The following is a 27,969-nucleotide window of genomic DNA, read 5'->3' as shown; positions in this document are numbered from 1 at the left end:
CTTTGAAAGGATCATTTCCAAAACACATTTATTGTGTTTATGACATGTGAAACTTTTTTTTCTTTTTTTTAATTTAATGTGAAACCTTACTCCTGCCTAAAAGCTTTTTTGTTAGTACAATGTTTGGCCTTTTAAAATTGGGTCGATCACCTCTTATTCTGCCGATCTCATATTTGGTCTAACGTAATTTTGATTACATCATGATGTGGGCGACATCATAACACGTCGGAAAACATTTGGCCAATCAAATAGACAGACAGTGTTCAGGAAATTCTTTTCACTTTTTCTGCATTGCTCAACTTACAAAAATAGCACTTGTTGTTCTGATAACTTCATAGTGCCCTCGTGCAGCATATTTGCAGTTTAAACACCATAAGTTTAAACCCAATTAGTGTTATACATGTATTTTTTACTTATACTTTATTTAAAAAAATGTTTATATTTTATTTACATATAGTAAATATATAGTGAAGCCTATCACAAAAGGGCAGTAGAATATAAATTTAGTATATAACAATTTGTTAGAAACATAAATCATTATATTATTAATCGAACGAAAAACTTTGCCGTAGCATCAATATTATATATAAACATGTACAAATAAAACAATTAGCTCCAATCAAAATTGTCTATTCTGTCTTTTATAATCATATTTATATTCGTTCTCCACTTTTCAAAGCGGTAAACCTGGTATAGTATATATATTACTGTCAAAATCAATCAATGTTCTGGAGGGCAATTTTCGCGTCATTTGTGTCAATAGCTCTCATTTCATTCACTTCATGTAGTACCAGTCCGTTTTTTCCTTATCTGCACCGTTCCATATCACAATAGCAGAGCAAAAAAATAAGGTAAATTAAAAATCATATACAATGCAATAAAATACGAATTCGAAAAATGTTAAAATATTCAAGAATAAGTTCACAACAGTTACGAGAGTCATGTTTCACACATGCGATACATTCCATTTATTGTAATGGTAAGTGCTTTTTTGTGATAACCCGTGAAGAAGTGTTACTTGTCTTTTATTGCGTATGTCCACTGTTCAAATCTTCGTTTGTATTGCACTTTTTTTGTGTAGCATTCATACTTGATGTGTTAGTTACAGCTCTGTTGTTGGCTCAATGACAAAGTACTCATGTGGTGTATCAGTTGGAGGTTCAACAACATTGAACTCTGGCTCAATGATAAAGTACTCGTGCGTCAGATCTGTTGGGGAGTCAACAACCTTGAACTCGGTGCGATCCTTCTCTGGCATTGCTACTACTGCGTAGTCGTATGGTGCTTGTTTAGGACGCTGGTTATCATTCGACTCCAAAACAAAATAAGTATGACTTTCAGCGTTGTTTACACCCTCTGCATTCGTCATAGAACTATTGACAGACTCATCATACTGTTTCGTACGTTCTGCAGCGATCTTCGTAAACTCATTCATTTTATCATAAACCGTAGTTGCGTTTGTTGAGTCCTGCACATCAGCTTGTTGTTTGCCAGCGTTTGATTCTTGCTGGTTAATATGCGAATAGTTATCATCCTGATCATCTGGGTCTGTCTTCGGACAACCAGGATTTATTTGGGTATGGTTGTATGTGTCATTGTAAGTTTCTTCTTTTGTGTATTTATGTTTACTACAAGAAGAGTCGCCCAAGTGGTTATAGGTTGTATCTGTGTCTTCGAGTTCCAATGCCTTCAGAGGTTTGCCATTTGCCATGTGAGAGTAAGTTTTGTCAAACAACGCATCTTTACAGCTTGGAATGTGCGAATACGTCGAATCAGCAGTAGGAGACCCGTCCATGTGATTGTAAGTGTTTTCTATTTGCTGGTTTACATTAGGATAGTGCAGCACAATGGTGTCGTATTCACCATCCAATAGTTCCTCTTCCCCAGATTCATCGTGTTTGCCAAGACCACTGTCTTTAGAAGTCACTGATTCGTTGTCGACAGACGGTGCATGAGGATCATACGCTGCATTTGAATGAATGTTATTACCAAGATGATCAGAATGCGCCTTTCCAAATAACTTATCACCTCTTTGTTTGTGTTTTCTACAAAAAATAATCACAATAAGGTTATCTTATTTTTTTATTTGTATGTGACTTTTTTATGTTTGTTTAGATGAAAATTACAAAATAACTGCATAAACCAACAGCATGGGGGTCTGGTCTAAGATTGGTCGATGTAATAATGTGCCACTATTTCAAAAGGCATTTTAATCAACCATTTGAGGACGAATGTAGGAAAAATTATGTTTTCCTTTAATTTCCCTTTCTCCCACATTTTGACTTGATTTCACCGTTTACCTTACCAAGGTCCAATCGTATGAATTTAATTTATACAAGCTTACAAACATTAAATGATGAGGTCAAGTGTTTATGTGCTTTTACAAAGGTCTGGCCTTTTGACTTTTTGTTACTAACGTCTCAAACTTAATCCCGATTTTTTTAGAAAAAAACAACAACCATTTTTCGACACTGTTGTATGAAGATGACGTATAATTTGAGGCAGATACAGTGGAACTTCTTACCTATTGCCCTACATTTTGACCGAACCTAATATATTAAATTATATTTCAAAACTATGAAGACCATACTTATGGTCATATAGTATGGAGCTTTTGTATGATGTTTAAAGGTATTTCTTTAATTTGACCAATTGTAACTTTTTTAATTTCACTGAACAGTTTTGATCCAGAACATTATGTTTCAGATAGGTTATCTATTACCTCACAACTGTTACCTTAAAGCCCCAGTGTCACTAAAGATATAATTAGAGAAAACAAATAAAAGAAAGAAAATAACTATTTATATACAGTCTCATATAATGTCTGATAAAATCCCGAGGTCCATACGATGCTTTATTAAAAAGAAATGTTTGGGAAATACCAACGAAATGACTGACTGGACCACTGATTCACCATATGCTGATGAGGTAGATAAGCGGGCGGAGCATAGCGCTTTGCAAATAGTACATGAGCAGTTGCCACATTAGACTGGAGAAATATCTAGAGAATTACGGAAAATCATCAAATGAAATTTCACATGAAGAAAATTAAGTTCTTGTTTCTAAAATAAATGTGATGAAAGATTTTTCGAATGAAAAAATATCAATGTTGTTTAGTGAAAAATCGCAGGCTCTCCCGCATGTTTTCGTAAAAATGCACTTTTTGTGTATGACGAAAAAAAGAGTGGCAAACCACTAGGAGTGTTGAAACTAAGATACTAAAAGCTGGAACCTTTAAGCAATTTTTTTTAGAAGACCACACTTTTCATTAACGTAACAAACTCTAATAATCACTTAATAACAGCTTTGTGGTGGCCTGATGGCCAAGCGGTATTAGCGTTAACTTTGTTAAATAATTTCTTTTTGACCGTAAAGGCGTGGGATCGCACCCCACTAAAACCACAATACTTTTTATACTATAATTGTATTTTTCCTACACTTTAGATTTCATAGAGTTAAATAATGATAAAATAAGTATTTTCATATGCATTACCAGAAACTATTTTCTGGTCCAAAAACATAAGCGAGTACTGTGTCCATTCTAATTGTTTTATAACCTCTATCAGTTGAATATAAATTAGCCTTTAAGTGAAATATAACAGTGAAGGTATGATTAATGTTTAAAAAATATTTAAACCAAAAACAATCTAAGTTTAAAAATGCAAATAATTTGTATTTAAAGCAACATAGAATTTTAAGTATTCAGAAAGTCACGTGAGATGCAAATTTCGTAATGACGGTTTGCCTGCTTAATTCAAAATTATACTTGGTTTTGTTGCATTTTATAATATCAATAGATGTATTTTTATCATTCTTGGGGTTAGAAAATATTTAAAAGGTTATTAATAAGAAAAGACGTTTGGATATACATACTAAAAATAAGTCACTAAAACATAATTGGACTTTAAAAATATTCAAAATAACATTGTTTGATAAAGCCACGGTTCTAGCAATTCTTTCAAATGAGCTAAAAAAAACTCTTAGAAGTAATAAAAGTACAATTTTTATTAATTTACCTCAATACTATCAGCCCAACGATAAAGGCTACAAGAATGATCAAGACGGCTATGGCAATACCAGCCGATCCCGAAGTAGGAAAGGAACCTGAAAGAGTATGAAATCAATTGATGCATGTTCAGATAACTCTGTTCTAACCTCTATATCTAAGGTTTGCAAACATACAAGCATTTGTTAATTAAGATGAAAGATTAAAGTGATTTGTAAATAAAAAAAAATCTGAGTTTATACACACTACAATGACAACCCAAATTACTTCTTCCAGTAACGAAGAACTTTAGCCAAATAGGTAGAATACGCATATAAATTATGCACCACTATGCATTCACAGCGTGACAGAGAATCTGCATGATAAAATGAATAGAAGATCAGATTAGTAAATAATATAAACAAATGAACAATATGCAAAAGCAAATGTATAAAATAAATCTGAATTGATTGGAAGACAAGCATTGAACATGCTAATAAGTTAATTCGATGTTGAAGTTAACTTTTGTCTTAATGCAGAAAACCCGACCGCCTCACAAAAACGCCTTCATATTGTTGACCCCAAGAACGTGCATGTAACATGCTGTTGCATTTTCTATTTGAAAACTAATAGTTTTCAAGCAGTTGTAATAAATACCTCTCTGGCCCACTGCAAACAATAAACAATTATAGTGCAATTAACTTCAGCGTTCACTAAGGATAACATCTTATTGTTATGGTAAATATAAATCACATGTTGAATGAGCTCAAATTATGTTCTCATTCGAAAGAAAATGACAAATATGGCCAGGTTTTACGTTAAATTTATGAAAAATAGGTTTTCAGTTTCTGGTTAAGCACGGAATAATACTAGACAAAACTTAGTGCTTCGTTTTAATATTGCTTCCATTTCGTTGTTTTGAATCAAAACGCTGTAATTGTTCTGCCATGATCATTTCTGATAAACATGTGCTGACAATTGTGTAATTCTGGAGTTTTGTTAAAGTTAGTCAAGATGAATATTTTTTGGTCAATCAAATTGCTTGCATGTGCAAACTAACCTGACGATAAACTGCGGATAGAATATCCAGTTTTATACAATTGACCAATGTTGTACCTCCTAACCGGTTTTGTGAAATTATTTAACTATTGTACTCTGAAGCGGAAAAGCTAAAACCAAGGTGTGTAGGGCGTGCAAATCGTGTTACGTTGCGAACAACGCATACAGTTGATATTTGATAGCCAGTTGATAGTCACAAAGAGGTATAGCATTCGGGCTTTTGCAGACAGGATTTCTCATTTTGAGGTAAATATTAGCATATTGCATTTTAGACGTCTTATAATTGATTAGACATTTATAATATATGCTAAACTATTTTTTTAATTGAAATAATTTAACCAATTATAGTTCATATACTTTTTAAGATAGCGAGAAGGATATGGGTACAGACGAGAACCGTCACGCAACTGCGAGAAAAGTACAGAAGAACCAGAAGTGCGACGACACGAGTGCAAGAACAGTTCCTGGTATTATCACATCTTCGCGAAAGAAAATGTAAAGCGGTAGCAAGTTGTGTACAAGACAAATTTTGATGCAATACATTAAACACGAATGAAGGTAAACGTTGAATCAATCTAATAAGTGTTTGAAATTAGATAGATTAGATTAGGATAGATATCATGAATTGATTTATAACGTATTAAACCAAGAGAGCGTCATGTTCTCAGAAACACGTTAAAGATTTAACAAGAAAAAAATTGATGCATAGCATCAAGTCGGCGTAATAAAATTAGAAGAAAAACGTGCATATAGATAACCAAAAATGGGTTATTATTTCAATGATAATATATTGGGTGTACATATGTTCGAAGGACATTATGGTTGATAGTATCGTTACAATAGTTTAAGCCCCGAATTATAGATAGTCTGTTTTTCCAAACTAATCCTCCAGTAGAAACTAAATTTTACCAAAAATAAACACACGTTTCTTCGGAAGAAATAGAGTCAATGGTCTAAGGCATGGATGTCAATAGCATGAAATTCACCTTTTATTTGGCATGTTATGTGAATTCCTGGCTTTATATATTGTATATGTTTTTGTAACACATTTTACTCTTATGGGTAAAAAGAACGGGGATAAAAATACTAAACATTAAGAGGGAATTACCTGGAGTTCATTCTTTTGAATGACATTTTCAAAACAAACAAATAAGGTCAACGTTAATTTTTCAAAACTCGCCTTTTTGCTGTCGCCAAGGGAGATTACTGCGTAGGAGGTTTAGAAACATAAAGGATATTGTAATAGTACCGTGTAACCTTCATCTATTTGGGAGGAAGTTGGTATCAATTGGAACACCTCGGCCTGTACCTTAGCTTGCCGGAGATGGCCGAGTTGTTATGATTGAGTTGGTATTTAAAATAAAACTTTTCAAAATAATAAGCAGGGCTATTATAATTTAAGGTTTCATTATCAATTAAAGTGTAAAGTTTTATAAAACATAATAAACTTCACATTTTATGCAACGTGGAAAATATTGAAAGCATTGTTCAGCAATTTATGAACTAGTCCCTTAGTTGGAATAATTCTAAAGTAATATCAAATAAAACAGGTATCCCCATCTGAATGGCTGCCAGTTAATCATTTCGCAGTATATGTCTGCAGGACAATTTAAGGAATGATATGGAAAATATTCCATACACGTAAGTTTTATATCTTGGTGCGTAATGGTTTTCTTTGAGTTTTCCTAGCCCTATAATCGCCTTGAATGAGTCGGTTTTATCAGTAATCCTAGCATTGCGGTAAATCTCTGTGAAATTATCGTTTATATTTCCAAAAGGTATGCGCGTGAATATGTTCGTATATGCGATTTTTTCATACAAAGTGCTTTCCCTTAGCAACCAGTCTTAATACAAAGGCATCAAATAAATCTAAAGATTTAGGAAATGCATTTTAGGATAACTACTTAATCACATGCGCGTATGCTATCGTTCTTTTAAATATATTGACTGGGACTCCGGAAAACTGAATCATGTAGTTCTCTATTTTTCGCATTAAAAGGTACAAATAAACATACTCTAAGATTCACCATATCTAAAGAATATTTAACTTTTTTGTTATTGAATTAATTTGGGCGATCATTTGCACTTACCTTCGTTTAACTGAAAGTTATGTGACGCAACACATTAAATTAATGTTTACCTTTCGAATATTGTTGTTGTTGTGTTTGTGTTGCATTTGTCTTTGTGACGGTTGAAGCCAAGGTTGTCAATGATGTCGATGGTAATGATGTTGTCTTGGTCATTTTGGAAATGTCTAATAAGTAAAAATAAATACAAAATAGCATGCATGTAACAATCAAAAGACGACAATAGTATCATGTTTACTACCTTAAAATATATCGACCGTTCACGAAAACGCACCACATACGAAATATGAAAGACAATTGTTCTAGATTAGTGCTTGATTTTGGTATTATAATCAATATAAATAGACCATTTTAGCGAAAAAAAAGGAAGTTAATGTCAGCCATTGAATCAAACACAATCAAGATATTAGTCACGAACACATGTAAAATCATAGAAATTACACGTTCCAAACTTCGCCGTCGTTGGTCATATGCTACCGCAGTATTATGTCGGAATTTGCGACGTATGCTCACATTGTAAATACATTAGATAGCTATATAATTATAGCGAATAGTAAGTGGTTAACACGAAACAATTCGCGAACGCTATCAGGTTATCTTTACGCCCGTAATATGCCACCATCATAACTAAATAACCTGATCGTGTTGCACAGCATGATAGGGTGACAGTTCACTTTCAAGCCTGTTTATAGTTTAATGTTATCCATCTTTAGCGAAAAAGTTTCGCGGATATTAACACGTTAGCTAGATAATTATCGCCATAATTAAGTTGTCAATACGAAACAATTCGCGAAAATTGTCAGGATATTTTGCAGCGGTAAAATGCAACCATCGATATGACATCGAGTCAATGTTTTGTGCGTTTTCATTGACTACTGCTAGTATATTTTAAAAATAAGACAACTACGTAACAAGCAATAGCTTTTAATCAATATACCAATACTAATACCAATACTAAATTGTACGAGATAAATTGCTTGAAAGCGAAAATGCAGAAAGCTAAACCTGAAACATTTGTTGAAGTCGGACTAAAAGATGTAGTTGTTGATGTTTTCGATAATTCGTTCGACGTACTGTTTGTTGTCGACGACGGCTTTATAGTCGATCCCGTCATTGTTACTGATGGTCGTGGCGTTGTTGTTGTTGTTATTGTTGCTGCAGTTGTTGTTGTTGTTGTTCTGGTTTTTGTTGTTGTTGTTCTGGTTGTTGCTGATAATGCGTTAAAAATAGTACTGGTGTACAAACACTGTTTAAATATTACTCATTCTCTGATATCAAAAGTAATTTTGTGGTAAAACGAAAAGGATGGTGTATTGGTATAAATCAGATTGAAAATATTTCTGGCGGAAAAATAATTGTATTATCAATTGTAACATTGTGCTGTTGTCGCTACTTTAAACCTTGTTAGTATGTTGTAGGTGAAGTTGTTTAACGAACGAAACATTTCGTTCAAATAAATCGATAGCAAAACCTACCAGTACAGTTAAGAACACTTGGATCCCAGATGTTGAAGTTTCCGTTTATGTAAGTGCAGATGGCAGTAGAAACTCCATTGTGCATGTAGCCCTCAAAGCAGGTGATATTTGCTTTGTTTTTGTCCTTAACGGTTATGTTGCCGTTAGTTGTATTTGGTGCACCATTACACTCTGTAACAAGCAAATTCGACAATTGATATCCCCCGTTGGATAACTCATTGTCGAAGAACCAAACATTTAAAGGCTGCCATTTAAGGGTAAACTCCGCGAAGAGTAGTTTAATAGAGAGAAGAAGTTATATGTCAGTCGAAAAACTCACAGTTTTGAAAAATCAATTAAAGGAATAAGAAAAGTTGTATTTGAGCAATGAAAATTGATGACCATTGCAGACAAGTACATGCTTTACGGGCAAATGGTGACAGCTCTTCGGGCAGTATTCATATAGCTTCGTAGTGAAAATTTTCAACTTACTGATATTTTCGAATTTTTAACAACATATATTTTTATTTATCTCTACTGTTCATCAAATTTATTCATATGATTTTTTAACAACATATATTTTCATTTATCTCTACTTTTCATCAAATTTATTCATATGGATTTATTTTTTGGATCTTTTTCTTGCAAGTTGCATATTCTTGGTTTAAAACTTTGATAAATTTCTTTAAATTTAACATAGAAAAAACATACACTCATTTGTACGCTAAGTTGAACTTTTTCACCAAGATGCTTAATGAATACGGATTTGGATTGTTTTATCTTATTCTTTGCTTGAATGTAAATGATTGCCTTTAAATAAACACATAAAGGCTTCCGAAAGGACATATGTCTTATTAAGTTCAAAGGTCCCACCCAAACTTCTGCCAATTGTTTAGCTTTGAGAGGATACGTTTTTAATTCCTTAGAATCGCTAATGATCACGAGCCTTTCAGTTTGGTATGTGATCACCAAAATGTGGGTTATGTGCTTGCAACAAACTAAATGGGGGTGGGGGGGGGGGTAAGAATTAAAAATCGGCCAGGAACCGTGTACAGTCGAGTAATAACCATGTAGTTTGGAAAATAGGAATATATACATGGAAGCACAGTTACAACATGCACAGATATGCCATATATGGAGAAATAATCAATACCGCAAATAGTTGCTGCCATATTAATAGTCTTACAGTTTATAGGATTCAAGTAGTTTAAAAGTTATCGACTTGAATAGAAAACTTATTCAAACTGCCATCAATGTCCATCCAATATTTTATAAATAAAATGCAAATATCGTATGCTGAAATGAACTCAGAATGGCTATTTTGTCAACATGGCGTTGACGTTGTTGTGAACCGATTTTGCGTTACACGCACTACTTAACTTAATTTAACGTTTTATTATATGCCTTTCCATATCAAACAGTAAAAATACATATTGCCGTACTGAAAAAACCGTACTGTCGTTTTCCAAGTCCGTATCAGCCAAGTAGCCCTTGTTGAGTGCTACCTTTGACACACTGATGCTTATTCAGTTTTTACAACATAAACTTACCATTCAATTATTTTCATGAACGTACTATCTTCCTTAAGGAATAATTTTGAATTATTCAATTGCTGATTTCTGTAAATATTCAAGAAAATACACTAAATCATAAATGCGATTGATTTATGACGTCATTTCCGGAAAGAAATTCTTGGAAATGTCGTGTAGAATCTAGGTTCAATCTAAACGCGGTATGTTTAAACATGGAACTTATCAAGGAGACACAAATAAAGAACATAGTGGACACAGATAAGTCATTCTTTTTATTGTATTTGATGTATCACAAGCAATCTTCTTGGGCTTTTATATTCTTCGGTTGTAAGCTAGTACATGCGTGTTTCCTAAAATGTGCCTGTCGTTGTAATACACTTGTAGATACAATGTGAGTTACTATATAGGTTTATTTCAAATCGAATATGAAATGATCTGCATCGCGTGATTTTTGGCCTCAAGACATAGAATTAACTTCTAGCCATTAGCTTCTCGAACGGTATTTCACGCCTTATCAAATGTCCTTTCATCTGTCATTCCAATTTTTACAATTCGCGAAAATTCTTACACCTAGCAATTGTGTTTATTTGAAACTCGCGTTCGGGGAAAAGTGTGAAATTATGACCTCGAAAGAGACATAAGGTTTTGTGCATGATTGTGTATTTGGGACCGGCTATTTTGCTCGACTCCTCGACTTATTTAGGTTTCGATCCAGCGTCAGTATATTTTATATGAAAATAGAAGGAAAAAAGTTCGTGACTAAGCTTCGACCTCGAGGGACCACCGGTTCTCGAACGACAGCCTGTTCGAACGACCACATTTTTACTGTACATTGCCTTATTGTTGTTTTTGGTATGCAATTGAATTACATTTCAGGAAGAAATTTCATGATGACGTATTTTCAATTGGGTAAGATACTTGTTTATAAGTAAGACCCCGCATTATACATCTTGAATACTAAGTTTGACGTCACATACATGACGTAAGATACTTGTTTACAAGTAAGACCCCGTATTGTACATTTTGAATACTAAGTTTGAAGTCACATACATGACGTAATTACAAAGTACATTATCATTATTATCTGCAATAATTACTGGTAAAACCAAAGTACATTAACAAAATGACAGGCATAATTTACGTAATAATATTACAACAAACTTACAATAACCAATGTTTTGGTAATTTAACAAAATTGCAATCATCTATTAAATGCTACAAAACTTTGCTATTGTACACCCTAAAAACTTAGTAAGTGATATATATAGGTGACATATTCAAGAGTTATCTACAGATGTAGCCATGCCACTAACAGGGAGACTTACGCATATCTCATTATTTAAGGGAAAAATGCATGTGTGTACACTATTTATGTGTGTTTTTAAATGGACAAAGTGCATGATGTAAACCGTTTTCTAAGAAACTTACAGTGGTATATTTTATCTGCAAGAATGATGATAATATTAAAAGCGGACCTACGAAGATAGTTGTTAATGCGTTTAGAACTGCGAATATTTTAATATTTTCGATTTTACCGGTATACACAAAATAATGTGTACAATGTGTCATTTCATGCAATTGTGGATGAAAAGGAAGAATGTCTTTAAAAAATGTTTTACTATCCGTTTTGTCTTTCGAATGTCTTTTTTTTCGGGAGTAATTATGGATTAAAACAAATTTATTGCCGTTTTTAGTTTTAGGTAATACTAGTATGACAAAATTGTTACAGTATCTGATTTGTAACTGTCCTAAAGTGTTTATCTCATGAAATGTGTACTTACTGCATTCTGTAGGATCATATTGTTGGTGATCACTAGCTTTGCAAAGACCGGCTGCGACTGTGACAACTGAAATAATAGGTGTTGCAATAGTTCATCTTGTCACATTATTACAAAGTCGTCAGATGTCTTTCCCCTCCCTTTCACTTTTAGCGATAGATACATGTGTCTTTAGCGATGTGATACATCAATAAGTTAGATTTAATGCAATGTACACAATGATATCCATTTTATGTAAGTTTTTGAGTTTTTGTTCTTGCAATGGTATCATCTGGTGTATAGTCCCTTTAAAAAACGAAAACTTGAAGTTTCCAACGAAAGGATAAGAAAATGTTAAAATAAAATTTAAAAAAAAAATAGAGAACTTTTCACTATAATGATACACCTTTTTAAACATTCGCAACCGGTGTCGTTTCTGATATTCATGCACATCCTATCGAAAATCGGTTCATCAACTGATAACTGTTCATGAAAATCATGAATTGATTTTCACTACTCATCAACATGTCCATAAAATAATTTCATTTAATAGTTCATGAGCTTTAGTTGTTATATTTTTATGAACTGTCCATCTTCAGATAATCCAAACAAATTATTTTAAACCAATATTATTTAATAAATTTCTTGCACTGTCCATCCATAAATCATCAAAGCCAATTGACTTTCAAGTGGTTTAACAATATGATTTGTTTTACACTTGACTCCAAATCATGTTAAGAGTATCTTAAACTGTTCTTTAAAAACACGAATGTTTGCAATGTCTTTTTAGAATAGTCCACCCCCTCTATCAGATTACGCAGCTTATGATATCCTAAATACTGAAAGGACTGCTAGGGACGGACTTTGTAAGATGACACTGTGCTTGGTCATGTTGCATTGAAATGTTCCATTAATTATCATATTTGTATGAGAAGATTTATCAAATTGTGGCAAATTGTGGCGTATTAACGCAAATACAAACTAGAGTAAATGTACCATGTCATGAGGTGGGTAAATTTGCCCCCGTGGGTATTTCATGTCATATAATCGCACAACCTGATTTACCCTCCTTGGTATTTCGATTTTTGCATATTTTTCAATAAAAAATCGACATAATTACCGAATTCTTTATTCTATAAAACTTGATTTCGATGTAGACGTCTGATTTAACCGTTCCGCATTTAGCTATCTGGTCTTCCTTGACGCTTGTAGTATACAAGTTCCGCATACAATTCGCTACTAATTACATAGTTCGTGACAAGACGACCTACATACGGCAAAAAGGCACGCTCAAACTGCATGCCATTATTGATTGACAATTGATGATGATGGTGATGATGATGATGATGATGATGATGATGATTTTGCGAAATTCCAGGCCCGTTTATTGTTGATAATGCATACGATGATGATGATGATGATGATGATGATGATGATGATGATGAATGTAACAGTTTATATATTTTTAATTTAAACAGTTCAACCATTAATACATTAATTTTAACACGAATTAATGCAACATAGTTATTTCAAATATTTCCCACACTTGAATAAATATAGCACCACACAATTTCAATATATGCTATAAATTGCTCACTTTCAAAGACAATATTGGTCCCTGACCTGAACTGGAATTTCGATCAACTTCTTTTATTTTATTTTACTTTAAAAGGAGCTAGTGACATTTCTAATACAAAGCGGTATATGGGAATATGTCTGAACGAATGAATACTCATCTTTAATGATCCTAACCCCTTATGTATGATGATTAAAGATTACTCAAATACGAATATATTATTTTCCGTGAGAGATTCGTGCATATTTTAAAACATTTTAATTCTGGCTTTCCCCACCCACTTTTGAACTATGAAAGTCCTTCAAATGCTTATAAAATACAATGAAAATAAGACGATAAACTACGTAATAATAGTGGACTTACCATGGAATAAACAACAAAAACACATCAACATTACAGCACATTTCCTTTCATGTTTCATTTTGAAATCACCAAAGTATTTTCAAAGGAGAAAGTTATCACAAGCGAACCTATTTCATAAATAGAGTTTGTCTCAAGATGTACGTTTACAAATAGTTTCATAACTCAGCGAAAATATGTATCCTCATAGTGCCGCTTAACTTGACATAACGAAACTCATCAAGTGTTTACATGTTTACCTGTCTCAAGTTTAAACGTTTCTATTGAATTTTATTGAATATATACAAAATATTAATAATTTACATTTAATTCACAAATAATGGCACATTTCTGACTCATACTGGTTAGTCCTAAAATAAATAGTAATGATTGAAGTCACAAGAAAAAGATCATGGAAGAAGGTTGCGAACGTAATTGGATCGGGGGGGGGGCGGGGTTTACAATTGACGGGGGGCGGGGTTTACAATTGACTGGTGCATTACTGTTTAAGCGAACTTTAATAGGTGCCTAAAAAAAGCTGTAAATTAAAACAGGGTTACTGAAGGATGATATCCATATCATTTTAAATATTAAGTCTATGAACAATCTAAAACCCCGGTTGAGTACTTGTTTTTGAAGGATAGATCTAAATTCCTACCGTTTTGATTTGTTTATCTACCACATTGATGAAATGTTGAAGGCCAAACATGATATGCTATTGTGTGACATTTCAGATTGTTTACGTAATCCTGATTTAGAATCACGTAAGCAAACCCCACCAGGCAGTAAAAACAGCTATTCAGTGTGTCGTGATCAGGAAAATAAATAAGTGAACTCTCAAGTTTCTTCAACATTTGTTTTGAAGTGGATTCATTTTGCCTTTCTATCACCCCTTGTGATGACCGGATAAAGTCTTGCCGTTTAAGCTGAGGACATCCCCGGCAGTAGAACACGTGCGGCGTATGGCTAAAGACCACAGTTATCTTCCCCCCCCCCCCTCCCCGTTCAAGCTTAACATATTTTGACACTGTATCGCCAAAGTTTTCAATGTAAAAGTTGGAAAAATCATTGCCTGTGGAACTATGTAATTGGTTCTTTGTAGCCTTTTTCCGTCTTGACCTCAGGGTCATGTATTACTACTGAATTTTGTGAGACAACGCATTGGTGAACCCTATGTTTTTTTGTAATTAGATTTTGTGTCTTGGATTGCTTTACAGCAGCCAGTTACTTTTTTTTCAATTGGGACTGTTTAAAAGTGAAAAGCCAGGTTAGTGTCTGTATGAAACATATAGTAAAAATAACTGTGGTCTCAGGCCGTATAAACTATGAAAACACTGTGATATGTACGAATATTATTATAATAGAAACTTTAGGCAAGTTTTCCATTTCAAATATGAATAAGCTCCCACATTAGTTAATGATCTATATACAAGTTTTATTGATGAAACATATTAAGTTTACAACCGCAAGACCACACCCTTGTAACATCTTGCAAACAAGAGTGAATAATATAATGTTGAATTACCCTGTTTCAAAATCATTGTAAAAATAACTAAGTTTGAAGTAAACGTATATCCCGTCGTCTTTTAAAAAGAGTTCAGCACATTGGCAAATGCTGCAAATGTGACGTCATTTCGTGACGCAGGAAAACACAAAGAATATTGAATTGCTTTTTACTAGGTGGAGAAACAGTACTCGATTAAAGATAGTTTAAGCTATCACATTGTCTATTGACTTTATTTAGGTGCTTACTCCTAAACTTTGTAATATCACGCAGTTCAAAAAAGTAATTTGTGCCTGACGTCTGACTTCTCACAATGACTCATGTTGCCGAGTTATTTGTCCTCAGTCAGCAGTATTGGCCTTGGCCTTTCGGGCTCAGACATTACAGCTGATCTCGGACAAATATTTGGGCCAATATGAAACCACCTATTTAATAACATGTTACTATTAATACATCTGTCAAAAACTGATGCAACGGATGGTGAGCATTTATACTCTTGAAAAAAGCTTGTTGGATTATCATCTAGTTAGTTGTCTAGGTTGTCCGGTTAGTGCGGTGGACAACCGAAGTGACCCGGGAGAGTTATGTTGATGGTCACCAAGCCGGACAAGATGGTTTTCTCGAGGTTCTCCGTTTTCCCCCACAACACCAGACCACCACACTCTCGCGCAACATCGTGGCAATGAGAGTGACTTCACATAAGTTAATTTTACTTTCTTTACAATCGTTGAAAAATAAATAACGTTTAAACTTTATCATATAGGCATTTGCATATATAAATGCAGTCACGACACATGCAATGTAGAACTTTTTACCGGTCTGCTGACGGGCAAATGTTTCACGGACGTTTGGGTTGTTCGATGATCCGTCTCCGGTGCCGCTATTTGATATTATGTTATTATGAAAACTCGAACTTTTTATCACAGAGGACCGGTTTGGTTAAATATCATACAGTTTTAACAATGCCGATGAAAATTTCTCGGTGACAACAAATAATGTCACGTGAATGATTTTCAGAACGACGTACATCACGATAAAAACTTGCAACGGTATTCATTGATATAGCTGGCACACGGCCATTTTACTGATATATAAATGCAGGGCGTTCTGTTCCCCAATCGGTCAATAAATTGACCGAACAAATCCGAACGAGAGCAGATGATGTCATATCACAAAAAGTAGTTTAACTGCGTTGTGTGTGTATACCACGTGATGAATTGCGTCATAAATGCTACGTCGGAGGGCAATATTTTGCTTCGAATGAAGACTTCAAACAAAGAATACTTCACTAATTCTTCACCATTTTAAATGAAACATAGCGCAGTCTACGCCGCTTACAGAACCCTGTAAGACCTTATTTTTCCCAGATCATATTCTTCCCACCTGCGAAAAATAGGATCCTCTTCTTCATAGCCGTGAAAAATAAGGTCTCATTTGTCACACATTTCGAAGATATAATATACATATTATGTCACAGCTCCTGGGAAATTTGTGATCGAAGCCGGTTTTTTATGTACCATGAAATCACATTCCTCAAAGGTCAAATTGCATAATTTTTAATATCATAAAAACTAAATTTTACAACTGAGTCACATTTGTCACAGATTGCTATTTGCAGTAGTGCAGATATATTTTGTTGATATACATGTATGCGTATATATTCTAGTCATAAAGATATGTGTATATATTCTAGTCATAAAGAATCGTTGATTATGTTGTTGTCGTTTCTGTTGTTGTTGCTGCTGTTAATTTGGCTGCAGTTGTAGGCGCAGTGGCGGTTGTTGTAGAGTTTTTTGTTGTTGTTTTTTTTATGTTGTTGCTGTACGGGTATAAGTGGTATAAGTAGTAATAGTGTTGGTTCTTGTTGGTTCTCGTCCATGAAAGTTGTGAGTAAGCTCGCCAGAGGCTCGCTTACTAACAAATTTCATGAACTCGTTTAATAAAATCTTGTATTAAATGACAACTCGTATCAGATCCTATTTTACGAAAATCTTACAGATGCTATCTCACCCATTTTGTAACTTGAACGACCCGACGGAAACCGGAAACAGTTTATCATATGACGTCATAAATTATCGATTTTTGAATCAGAAGTGTGGAAGTTGGTTTAATGTCATTGAGTTTTGTCTTTTTGAAAGAGACTGCTCTTATCAAATCATTCGTACCTTATTTGTTGATATTGGCATTCAAACCACGCCAACAGATTTTATACCTATACGTGTAATGTTAACAATTGCGTCAAACAAATAAAACACTTTGTTTGCGCCCATGGCGTAGATGTAGCGGGTATGTCTACTAATACATGGGACGCAAGGTTCGAAGCTTGCTGCAGTCTGTTTTATTTCATGTGTTTTACGTATACTGTACTTGTTAACCTTCAATGTATATTATCAGTTGTATTTCTTAGCTTCTAATGCATTTTAATCCTTTCAAAAATATTTCATATTTGATGACGCGAAAGCTAGCTAAAAGGCCTTAAAATCAAACACGGTGGTACGAGCTTTCGTTCAAAAGCAATAAAACTTAAACACATGAAGTAAAGCTCCAATGATCTTTATACATTACTTACGCGCTCTACGACATTTAGATCTGGATGACTTGCATTAAACTTAACAAATCTAATATCCTTTCAAGTTTAATCATATAACTCTCGTTCCTCATCGCTTATTTTCTTTGTGATGTGTGATGTTATGGCTCTTTGAGCATTACGTCATGCATATTGGTAAAACTTGTTAAACTTTGTTTTTAATCTCGTACCTGTATACATATACACTTTTACTTAGGGATTATTATCAATTTGACAAGATGTTATTACTTTAAAGTTTTAAATACTTTATACTTTATAGTTATACGTGAGTTGATATATAGGATCAGTCACGATTCTTCTTATCATGAATACACAGTTTTATTAAACGATGTCAAGAAATGTAAAAGTAAGCTCGCCTTTACTATTTTCAGGACGATTGGAATAAAGTCGTGATTTATATGAGTGTCAGGTACTTTTAATCTCTTGTTTTCTTACGGTCATACAAAGTAAAGTAGTCCTACTTGTTTCACCTCCGCTGATGGTGAGTCATATACCTTAAACTTATGCACCAGTAAATTGTAACCACGCCCCCCCCCCCCCCAGGTCCGGGGAATCGCGGGGACTTTGACTTTCGGTCGATCCCGGGTAATATCTCCCCCCCCCCTCTGCGGGAACAAATTGCTGGTAAAATCCCCGCCAAATGCCCCTGCACCCCGGCGACATTCTAGGTAAGGCCCATTCTCCGATATTTTCGGCGCGAAAACAAAACCACCGCATTCATTCGGCACTGCGGGGCCACATGGAAAGTAAAAACACGGTCCATTTCCTCCGCTATCCCCGGTATATCCCCGGACCTTGGGCGGGGGGGGGCGTGGTTACGATTGACTGGTGTGCATAACAAAAAGCAATAATATTTCCCACGCTACAATGATATAATAAAATGTAGTTACTTTATTTTTGTCACTGCCGCTTTTAACCTCCAAGACACTATGTACCACCAGATCGAACGTAAAAGTAATGTGTATGTTAGCTTGCTCGATCAGAAATCTGCTTTTAATGCGGTGTGACACAAAGGGTTCTTTATCAAGCTAGGACGAATAACCACAAAATTGCTACTTCTTTTGGTAGCTGCTTATCCTCGGTAAACCTCTTTTCCGCAAAACACCCTACGCTCGGGTCGGAATGAACCTATCTTACACTCTCGGCCATAGAAGATACTTATAATCTTAGAGTTTAGTCACGATTTCTTCTTTTTGTCTCCGTTTTTTGGCAAACCGTATTTTTTTTCTGGATTCTTTCAGTAAACCTTATTGCTTATACAAAGGAACAAAAAGAAATGTTCCAAATGATGTCATGTTTTATGGTGCAAACTACCGCCAGCACGAACAAAAGGAGTTGTCAGGTGTTGTCCGTGTCCAACACAGTAAGAATTCGCATCAGAACAAGGGCTTTATAACTTGTGAGGTAAAGAAAAATCTGACGGTTACTACACTATAAGAACACACACTATGACGATCTATTCAGACAGTTTTTACACTGAAGGCGCACCAAAAGCCCATGTTCAACTTAACAAAATCAACAACGACGCTAAAACATATACCACGGAGCTCACAAGTGAACCCTATGCCTATATAAAAACTAATTGGGAACCATGTCATGTTAATAGCGAGATCATTGTTCTCATTCCGCTGTCTTAAAGTTGTAAATCAATTATTTCTGTTTATTTTGCCTTTTTCCTGAGGATATGTATATGTTTATGAAAAACCACTGTGTTAATTTTTGTAGGTTATAATGTGCCCATAGAGAATGGCCAGCAAAGACCGAAGAAGTTCCAGTTATAAAAAAAAAAACATTTAGATCACGTGTGTTTTGTGTTCCTATATCTTAGACCATTGGTTTGTTGGTTTTCTTTGCTTTCAATTTATGTATTTTTACAAGCCATATCAATTTGGAAAAGTAGACGGTTTCATTTTTCATGCAGTTTAAAGCTACATACAAAACATAAACTTAAAAATAAATGTGACTAATAGTTATTTAATAGTTAATTCAGATTCATTTTCATTTTAAACAAAATCAATCTTTCTTACATATTATCCGTGTTTATTAATTGACAAACATTAAATCTTCATTAGTCTACTACATATTAACATAAAAAATGTCATACGAATAAAATTTCTAACAATTTTAATCATCAACTTACTGCAATTTATATACGCTGCTAGCACTACATGTATGCACCGATTTACCATTGCAGATCTTTTGTATGAAGTCATGTACACTTATCAAGACACTTACTTTTCCAACACTGCAAATACACTAATTTTATTTAACATCTGCATCACACTCCATCCCCAAGAATGAAGTACATCAAAACACACACATTTTTACCATTACACATAATGATATATTCATTCCAATTTTGAATCACAAATTCACTAATGAATTGCATCAGCATTACCTTAATCTCCAGTACCAATATTCAAACAAAATGTTAAATCGCATCTATTAATCGGTATACAGTAACTAATAAAGTGATATGTAGGTCAATATGACGGTATGTTGAACCGGATCTGTCTGAGAAGCGTGCAAACCTGTAGACACATTAAATGAACTGAAGCTGGTGTGCATAGTGATTTGTCTGTGGCGTCTATAAAGAAAACAGTTATTATTGTTATTGCTTATGAGCTGCACCGTGCAGAAAATGTCCAGATGCCGAATTGCATTTCTGATGGTTGGAATGTAGGTATATTTTAGGAATTTCCGGTGGGAAAATCCGATCCGAAGGCATGTGCCGGTGCCTCGTTACCCGCTGCACAGCTTGACCAAGAATCAAATGTTCTGATCCGTGGCGGACACGCATGATTGATACTTTTATTCCACCCCTTTGCATAATTTTTGAATTTTATAAACATTGATTTAATATATACGCACTGTTTTCTTCTTACCAAAACGTGTGTTTGTCGTTGTTCATTGTGTCAATATGAATTTCATTTTGAACGTCATTCAGTTCCCCAAAACATCGGATTTTCACATGGATTAAATACGTTTGTAATTTAGATTTTATAAACAACTCGTTTATATCGTACTGCTTTGACATTTCGTAATTTCGATTGCTTAGAATTATATATCAACATATCAACATCGATTGTTCGAGCACTGGACTCATGCCCATGAAAACTTGTCCAGTACGCAAGAATCCGTATGGGCATATTCACAACGTACACACAGAAAGTTTGCAAAATCAGGTAAATGTATTGCATTTATTTTGCGTGTTCTACTTTATTAAATTCTTTATAAATACTAGGTTTATCACTTCATTAACTTCCCAGTAAGTTTCGTAAGGTATATCAAGACATTTTACTTTTTGAGAACATTCAAACAATAATTTCAAAACAGGCAATGGCAAGGAACTGAATGTCTTAATAATATGAAAATCGCACTTTATTCATGTAGCATTTATTTGATTGTAGGTTTGTCTGAACGAAATAGTACTGTGAAATGGCAACGTGCACACTCAGTATCAACACTTTTCTTTACTAAAATACTGATTGACTGCTGATAGAAAGCATATCCCATTCGTTCAAGGCTAATAAATCCAGTTTTCTGTGGCATTCACTTCCATAATTTTGGTACGCGATTTAATACAGCCATAGAAAAAAGACACTTTAAATGCAAAAGCAATTTTGCCACAAATACGAATAATGGATAAAAAGGTGTAAGTGTGCTCGTTGACACCAGAATGTCCGAGTGTGCACGTTTACATCTTCAAGGTACAACACGTTGCGACGTTTTCTTTCAAAATACTTCAATAGAATGCATCCTAAACAGTTAATTGCGATTTTTCTATAAAATTTATGCATCCTAGAAACACTAATATTATTGTTTGAACTATACATAAATGATACGTTTCATGAACACGTTTCATCAATAACATGATATCAAAACATATAGGGAACCCATGTAAATAGAACAAGAAGCGTGAATCATACTTGCGCTGACAACCAAAGAGTAGAGGAGCCTCCGGATTCTACAACAATTGAATAACAGTGATCCATGGGCATGATTTCCAGTAAATAAGAACAATGTTCAATCAATGAATATTAAATGGTATGCGTCTATGCTAACAATTCTTCAACTTGTCATTGATCAGCAATTAAATAGCGTATAAAACGTTTGTTTTGTATACAACACGTGATAGTTTAATATAATGGAAAGTTTGTCATAATATTATGGAACGTTTGTCAAAAGTTTAATTTGTCACACAGTTTGTTTTCATTTATAAAAGTATCTTTCAGTGCAGATGCCAAAAGGTGGTTGAACTATTTTCAGCACACATTTAGGTGGTTAAACCAAAATAAAATTACCATGAAGGCTCTTGTACAGCAAAGGAACTGTCAGGAAATTAAAATACAACATTTAAATAATGTTAAAGCAAAAACCATTGTAAGAATATGTGTTTTTGGAACTTAAACGTCATAAAAAGTATCAAATTCTCGCTTCCCACATTTGTAAACAACAGACTGGCCGAAGGTTTTCCTTCAATAACTTTTTTATTCCGTAACCTAGACGCATGAAATAAAAAGCCGAGTGAGGCATGGTAATTGTAGAGCCGAATGCGCATCATGATATTTTTTAAATATATACTTAATACCACTAACCAGGCGAAAACAGGTTCAAAAAATCCTATTTCGTCATGGTTCGCCGCCATCTTGCATATCAAGTTCCAAAACCTCACTTAAACCCTTGCAGATTCGAAATACGTGTACCCCCCTGTTATATATGTATCACCATGCCTGGCTAAATAAATTCACTGCCAGCTTAACTACCAACCAAATACAAATACTGCCGACCCGAAGTTGCCCTAGTGAGAACACCTTATGGTTACCATTCCCGCTGCGCTTTACTAGAAAATAGTTGACTGAATTGCTTCTATTTAAGAATTAAGTGGTCGATATCTTATTTGTAAGAAATAGTTAGATGCTATCTATATCTACATATACTTCAGGTAATCTTACTGACTAAGAATACAACATCATAATGGCTGATTGGCCTCATTGTCAACACACAATCTGGCATAGAGAGTGTGTATATCGGTTGAGTGGCAGTAGGCGGACCTTTAAACACCCTTCTTATTGCTTTACTAATGCACCAGTCAATTGTAACCACGCCCCCCCCCCCCCCCCCAGGTCCGTGGGTATACTGGGGATAGCCGAGGAAATGGGCCCTGTTTTTACGTTTCAGATGGACCCGCAGTGCCGGGTGAATGCGGTGGTTTTGTCTTCGCTTTAAATATAGCGTGGAATGGGCCTTATCTAGGGTCTCTCGGGTGCGGGGGCATTTGGCGGGGATTTTACCATCTGTTCGTCCCCGCAGGGCGGGGATTTTAGCCGGGGTTGGCTGGACCGAAAGTCAAAGTCCCCGCTATTCCCCGGACCTGGGGGCCTTGGTTACAATTGACTGGTGCATAATGATAGTATGTACAAATTCATTGCCTTAAAATGTAGGTCGTATTCTAATAAAGGTTCATTTTTAAAGCTTTGTATAGCAGTGTATCCAATTTTATCTACCAGAACATGCAACTCATGATGAACCCAACATAGCTAATAGTGGTTTAATATCTTCATTGCTCCATTATCGTATACACATACTTAATATTATTTAGGAGCTATTGTTATTTTTCGTTTGCACATTTTATTTTTTGTGCGTTCTTATGTAATGTAAGATTTAATGGGTTTTTGTTTCTCAGAGAAAATGGTATGAAGCTTTTATCATACACTTTTTTTAATTTATGTATATGCATGAATGAAAACTTCCTGTTTAATCTCTTATAGTTATTTTGATTTATTTTTTAACTGCATGCTGATAGCTGCATACAATCGATGTCATCACGGAAGAAAATTAGCCGCCTTATCTGTTGGCAACACTAATACATTTTTATGACGTAATTATAAATTACGTCTCTGGGTACAAGATGTTTTTATTAACATTGAATAAGCTAACAAAAATGATATCGACCTAAAGTTAATTTATGTATCAAATGTTTGGCACGTAATTTATTACCTTCCTTACACTTGACCTTTATTCCCGAAATAAGTCATCGGTCTTTCCACACCGTATTACGGAAAATAAAGGCCTGATTTGCACGTTTTGAAACACGGACTTTAAAATATAACAAACAGTCACATAAAACAATTAGTAATATGCGGAATTCTAACTAGCGTATTTCCCACGAACGATGCAACGCTCGATACCTAGAAAATATTTTTCACTTTCAATTTTCAAATTGTGGAGACATACTACTAGAGAATATATTTGTTATTTTTGGAGTGGATTATTGTACACTTTGACATGACAAAATTAGCATGAATTTAAATCGTTCTACAACGCTATTATCACTAAAATGCATAGTACTTTAACGATATAACTAATCACAAGCAATGCCTGTCCTCAGTCTTCAGAAGAATATAAATGAATAAAATGATGTATTCAGTCTTCTGAAACATCTTAAGCATTGTCAGTATGGATTTAGTCTTCAAAACCATCTAAATCATTGCCATTGCTGGTACGGAAATTATTCATCGCTCAAATGAATTGAATCATCAATATTTTGTTCAAGTATATAAATACTCTTGTTACAGAAAACTAAACAAGCCAGTGAACAAAGTACTAACTTGGTGTCGTGATGGCGTAGGTGGGCCTCTGTGAAACGTTGTCAATGAGCTTAACGGTTGTTTCTTTGCGGATATAACTCGATGAACTGACGTGTGTCGTTATGTCGCTCGTATCGGGAGAGATTTCGTTCGATGTTTGATCTACATTATTACGTGTTGTTTGTGGCGCTGTGTGGTCGAAAATGACAATGTGGTTAGCTTCCGAGTTGTGGTAGGTTGTTGTGTAGATCTTCCTGCAGGGGGTAATGAAACAATTTAATCTTACTGACGCTCCCACAAACATGACGACACTTTCAATACTTATGTACCTTGAATGTGCTACCTAATGAGACTGTGATACTATGCGTCTCTCGTTCAGTGTCTGATTGGTTTGATCCTTGTGCCTTCGATTGGACAAAGGTGTTGGGCTTGTCCCCGTAGTGTTCATTATATAAAAGACCGTTAAAAGAGCATAACATTCGTTGGCAAATGAACATGTAACACAGAACACAGTTGTGACTTTTAGTTACAATAATTATGATATGTGTTTTGTACTTATGTGCAGATTCTGACACGCTATTGTTAACGCGACGTATGACCACAAGGGCTTGCTTATTAAGGTTATACATATAGACATTTATTCGTATTTAGTTCATATAAAGACGTTCCAAACTAAAGATTCAACAAATATTTAATTACATCGATGTTGTTTACAATGCTTTTAGATTTCACGCAGTGACACATAAAAGAAAATCAGACAGTGAACCGATACTACGCTAGAACAGTGCGTAGAAAAGTAGCAATAGTAGAGACGGAGAAATGTCCAGAAAACTTCTGAAAAGCCATTACCATTTTAAAAAAACTTCGTACTATGTTTGAATTTACTTGTCTGACAGATGGTAGTGTTTATTTAGTTCGTGGCTCATTTGATCTAAAATTGAGGAGTGTAAAATCAAGGTCCTCAAGTAAAGGGATTTTTGGTCGTATTCATGTTCATAATCTTAAGTGATCTCAAATCGAGGGCACATGATTCAACTCGGTTACAGGTTTTTTGTTTGACGGTTATAATATGGGCATGCAAGAAACGTGAACATGTAAACGATATTCACTTTTTATTTACAAATTGTAAGACAGCACCTTCAAATTAAATAACTAACAGTAGTTGTAGTTATAAAACCATTTTAAAGCATTACCCGATCATGTAGAAGCTCAAAGATACGCACGTATTCTTATTCCATAACTGATAAAGTAAAACTTCATGTCACAATATTGACAATCACCTCTTTTTATGACTGAGAGTCATTTATCATTTGCTATACCTATCACCTAATTAGAAAGTACTCTGACTTTGGAGGTAAAATCAGTTTCTTTTTCAGCAATAAGGTCATCATTTCGATTATTGAGTAAGTACTTCACTTTCAATTAATACTAATTGTATACTTACTGCACGACCATGACCACCATGTACATTGGCTGGAAACTTCTGAAAGCGACGTAAATTGTGAGCATAATTAACTGTGTGGAAAACCTTGAAATTTCACTTATTAACATGTTAAAGCAGTCAATGTCAGTAGTACTGAAAACAGCAATACATGCAACTACTAGTATATCGATAAATATAGAAGTCTAAGGAGCATTTACCTGCGTAAAAGCAGAGCAAAAAGAAAACCACTGCCTTCATTATTCCGGCGACTGCTTGGAGTGTAAAGTATTAACTAGTATTTTATACGTAACAAAAGCAATGAAATTCAGGTAAACAACTGAGGTATTAAACTTCCTTCTAGTCTACCTGCATATAGACTACATGGTTTAGCAATGATATCGGTGGAAACTTCACAACAAATAGAAAATGCAAGTTAGAAAATTACTTAAAATACTATTTGTTCACCACCACTAGCGGATCCGGCGGGGGCGGTTTGGGTGGGTGGGTGGGGGGCGATTGGGTAAAAATTGTTTTTCGAGCATGCATTCATGTTTTTCGACCAAAATATGCGTACCTAGGGGAGTAATTATTAAATAAGCCTCGATGTTTTGAAATATATGTATCATGTTTGATAAAAAAATATATTACTATATGCATTGCCATAGTGCGATAAAACATTCAATATATAAAAATATACCATTTGTAGTTACAAGTGAAACATTTTTTTTCTTTCTTTTTCCTTTGTACAATATATGTTTAAGTACTACACTGCCCTCTGAAGATGTTAAACTAGTAATTAAATATGTGTAATTCTCTTTATGTTTGTATGCATGTTGTTCATTGTAAGTTTTGCTATGAATACTTTAAGGCTTATAGCGTTTAGAAATAATACATGCATTAAATGTAAAACATTCATATATCAGGTGTGCATATTCAAGAAGAATGATAATGGCAATTCATTTCACCACACTTCCTATCTACATAAGTACATTTTCTGTGCTTTTTCTTCTGTTTTTCACTTAATATGATTTTTAGTCATCACAGAATTTTTTCTAGTACTAAGTGGTTTTCATTCGTTTGCAAACTACGTATAAAGGAGTGTGTTTTGTACTTGACTTTCTATATAGGTAGTATTAATACTTTTTGGTCTTTACTTTTTAAATATTAAAATCAGCACAGTTTATTTTGTATTGTTAAGTGGGTTTCATTCGTAAGTATACTTCGTATAAAAGAGCAAATTGTGAACATGAATACCAGTTATAACAATCATGCCTGTAGATGTATGTACTTTTAATGTTAATGGCATAGGTTCTCGATCTAAGCGCGAAGAAGTTCTAAGCTGGTTAAAAACAAATAACTTTTCAATATGCTTGCTACAAGAAATACATTTTTCACATACAGTAAATTATGTTAATGACTGGAAGAAACCTTGGGCAGGCCAGTGCTTTCTTAGTGGAGACAGTACAAATAGTAAGGGCGTGGGAATTTTCCTAAATACAAACATCAATTACACAGTTGAAGAATATAAAGAAATAATACCAGGCCGATTACAGCTTCTAAATATCAAAATAAATGATATGAGTATAATAGTTATTAATGTTTATGGTCCGAATTCAGATGATTTAGAATTTATACAAACTTTAGAAGAACATATTGACCTCTACAAGGATAAAACTCTTTTAATAGGTGGTGATTTTAATACTGTTTTAGACCCTAAAGTAGATAAACTTAACGGTAACATAACAACGCATAAAAATTGCAGGAGACAGCTTAACATGATACTAGAAAGTTATTATATATGTGATATATGGCGCGTCAAACATAAAGACAAACGGAGGTACACATGGCACTCTAATAGCAAACCAACATTTTTTTGTAGACTTGATTACTTTTTGGCATCAAATGAACTCTTCAATAAAGTTATCGCATGTAAAATAAAACCCGGTTTTAAATCTGACCACTCACTAGTTAGCATACAAATTGATTTAAATGAAAATAACCGAGGTCCAGGATATTTTAAATTTAATAACTCAATCCTTGCAGATAACAATTTTCAAAATCAAATCAAGCGATGTA

The 27,969-nt window shown here is 34.3% G+C and overlaps 1 protein-coding gene across 1 annotated transcript; it reads right to left on the bottom strand.

Annotated features, from left to right (window-relative positions):
- Nucleotides 1-419: 419 nt before the first annotated feature.
- On the bottom strand, nt 420-26,180 carry LOC128238133 (serine-rich adhesin for platelets-like). Its single transcript, XM_052953709.1, has 9 exons — nt 26,112-26,180; nt 25,915-25,953; nt 24,492-24,724; nt 11,899-11,964; nt 8,607-8,777; nt 8,206-8,340; nt 7,185-7,298; nt 4,017-4,104; nt 420-2,045 (listed from the first exon to the last, which is right to left on the bottom strand). The coding sequence occupies exons 2-9, from the start codon at nt 25,938-25,940 to the stop codon at nt 1,103-1,105; spliced, it is 1,776 nt and encodes a 591-aa protein (XP_052809669.1). The 5' UTR covers nt 25,941-25,953; nt 26,112-26,180; the 3' UTR covers nt 420-1,102.
- Between the last annotated feature and the right edge of the window lie 1,789 nt (nt 26,181-27,969).

Source organism: Mya arenaria, chromosome 6, assembly GCF_026914265.1.
Source record: "Mya arenaria isolate MELC-2E11 chromosome 6, ASM2691426v1".
Taxonomy (NCBI): Eukaryota; Metazoa; Mollusca; class Bivalvia; order Myida; family Myidae; genus Mya; species Mya arenaria.
Note: the sequence above shows the minus strand (reverse complement) of the source record. Positions and strands in the feature narration are given on the sequence as shown.

Coding starts and splice junctions, on each gene's coding strand:
- LOC128238133 (XM_052953709.1), bottom strand. CDS start 25,940: ATGTACATGGTGGTCATGGTCGTGCA. Junction 8,341..8,606: donor AAGTGTTCTTAACTGTACTG/GTAGGTTTTGCT, acceptor ACGCATTATCAG/CAACAACCAGAACAACAACA. Junction 4,105..7,184: donor ACAACAACAATATTCGAAAG/GTAAACATTAAT, acceptor ATACTCTTTCAG/GTTCCTTTCCTACTTCGGGA.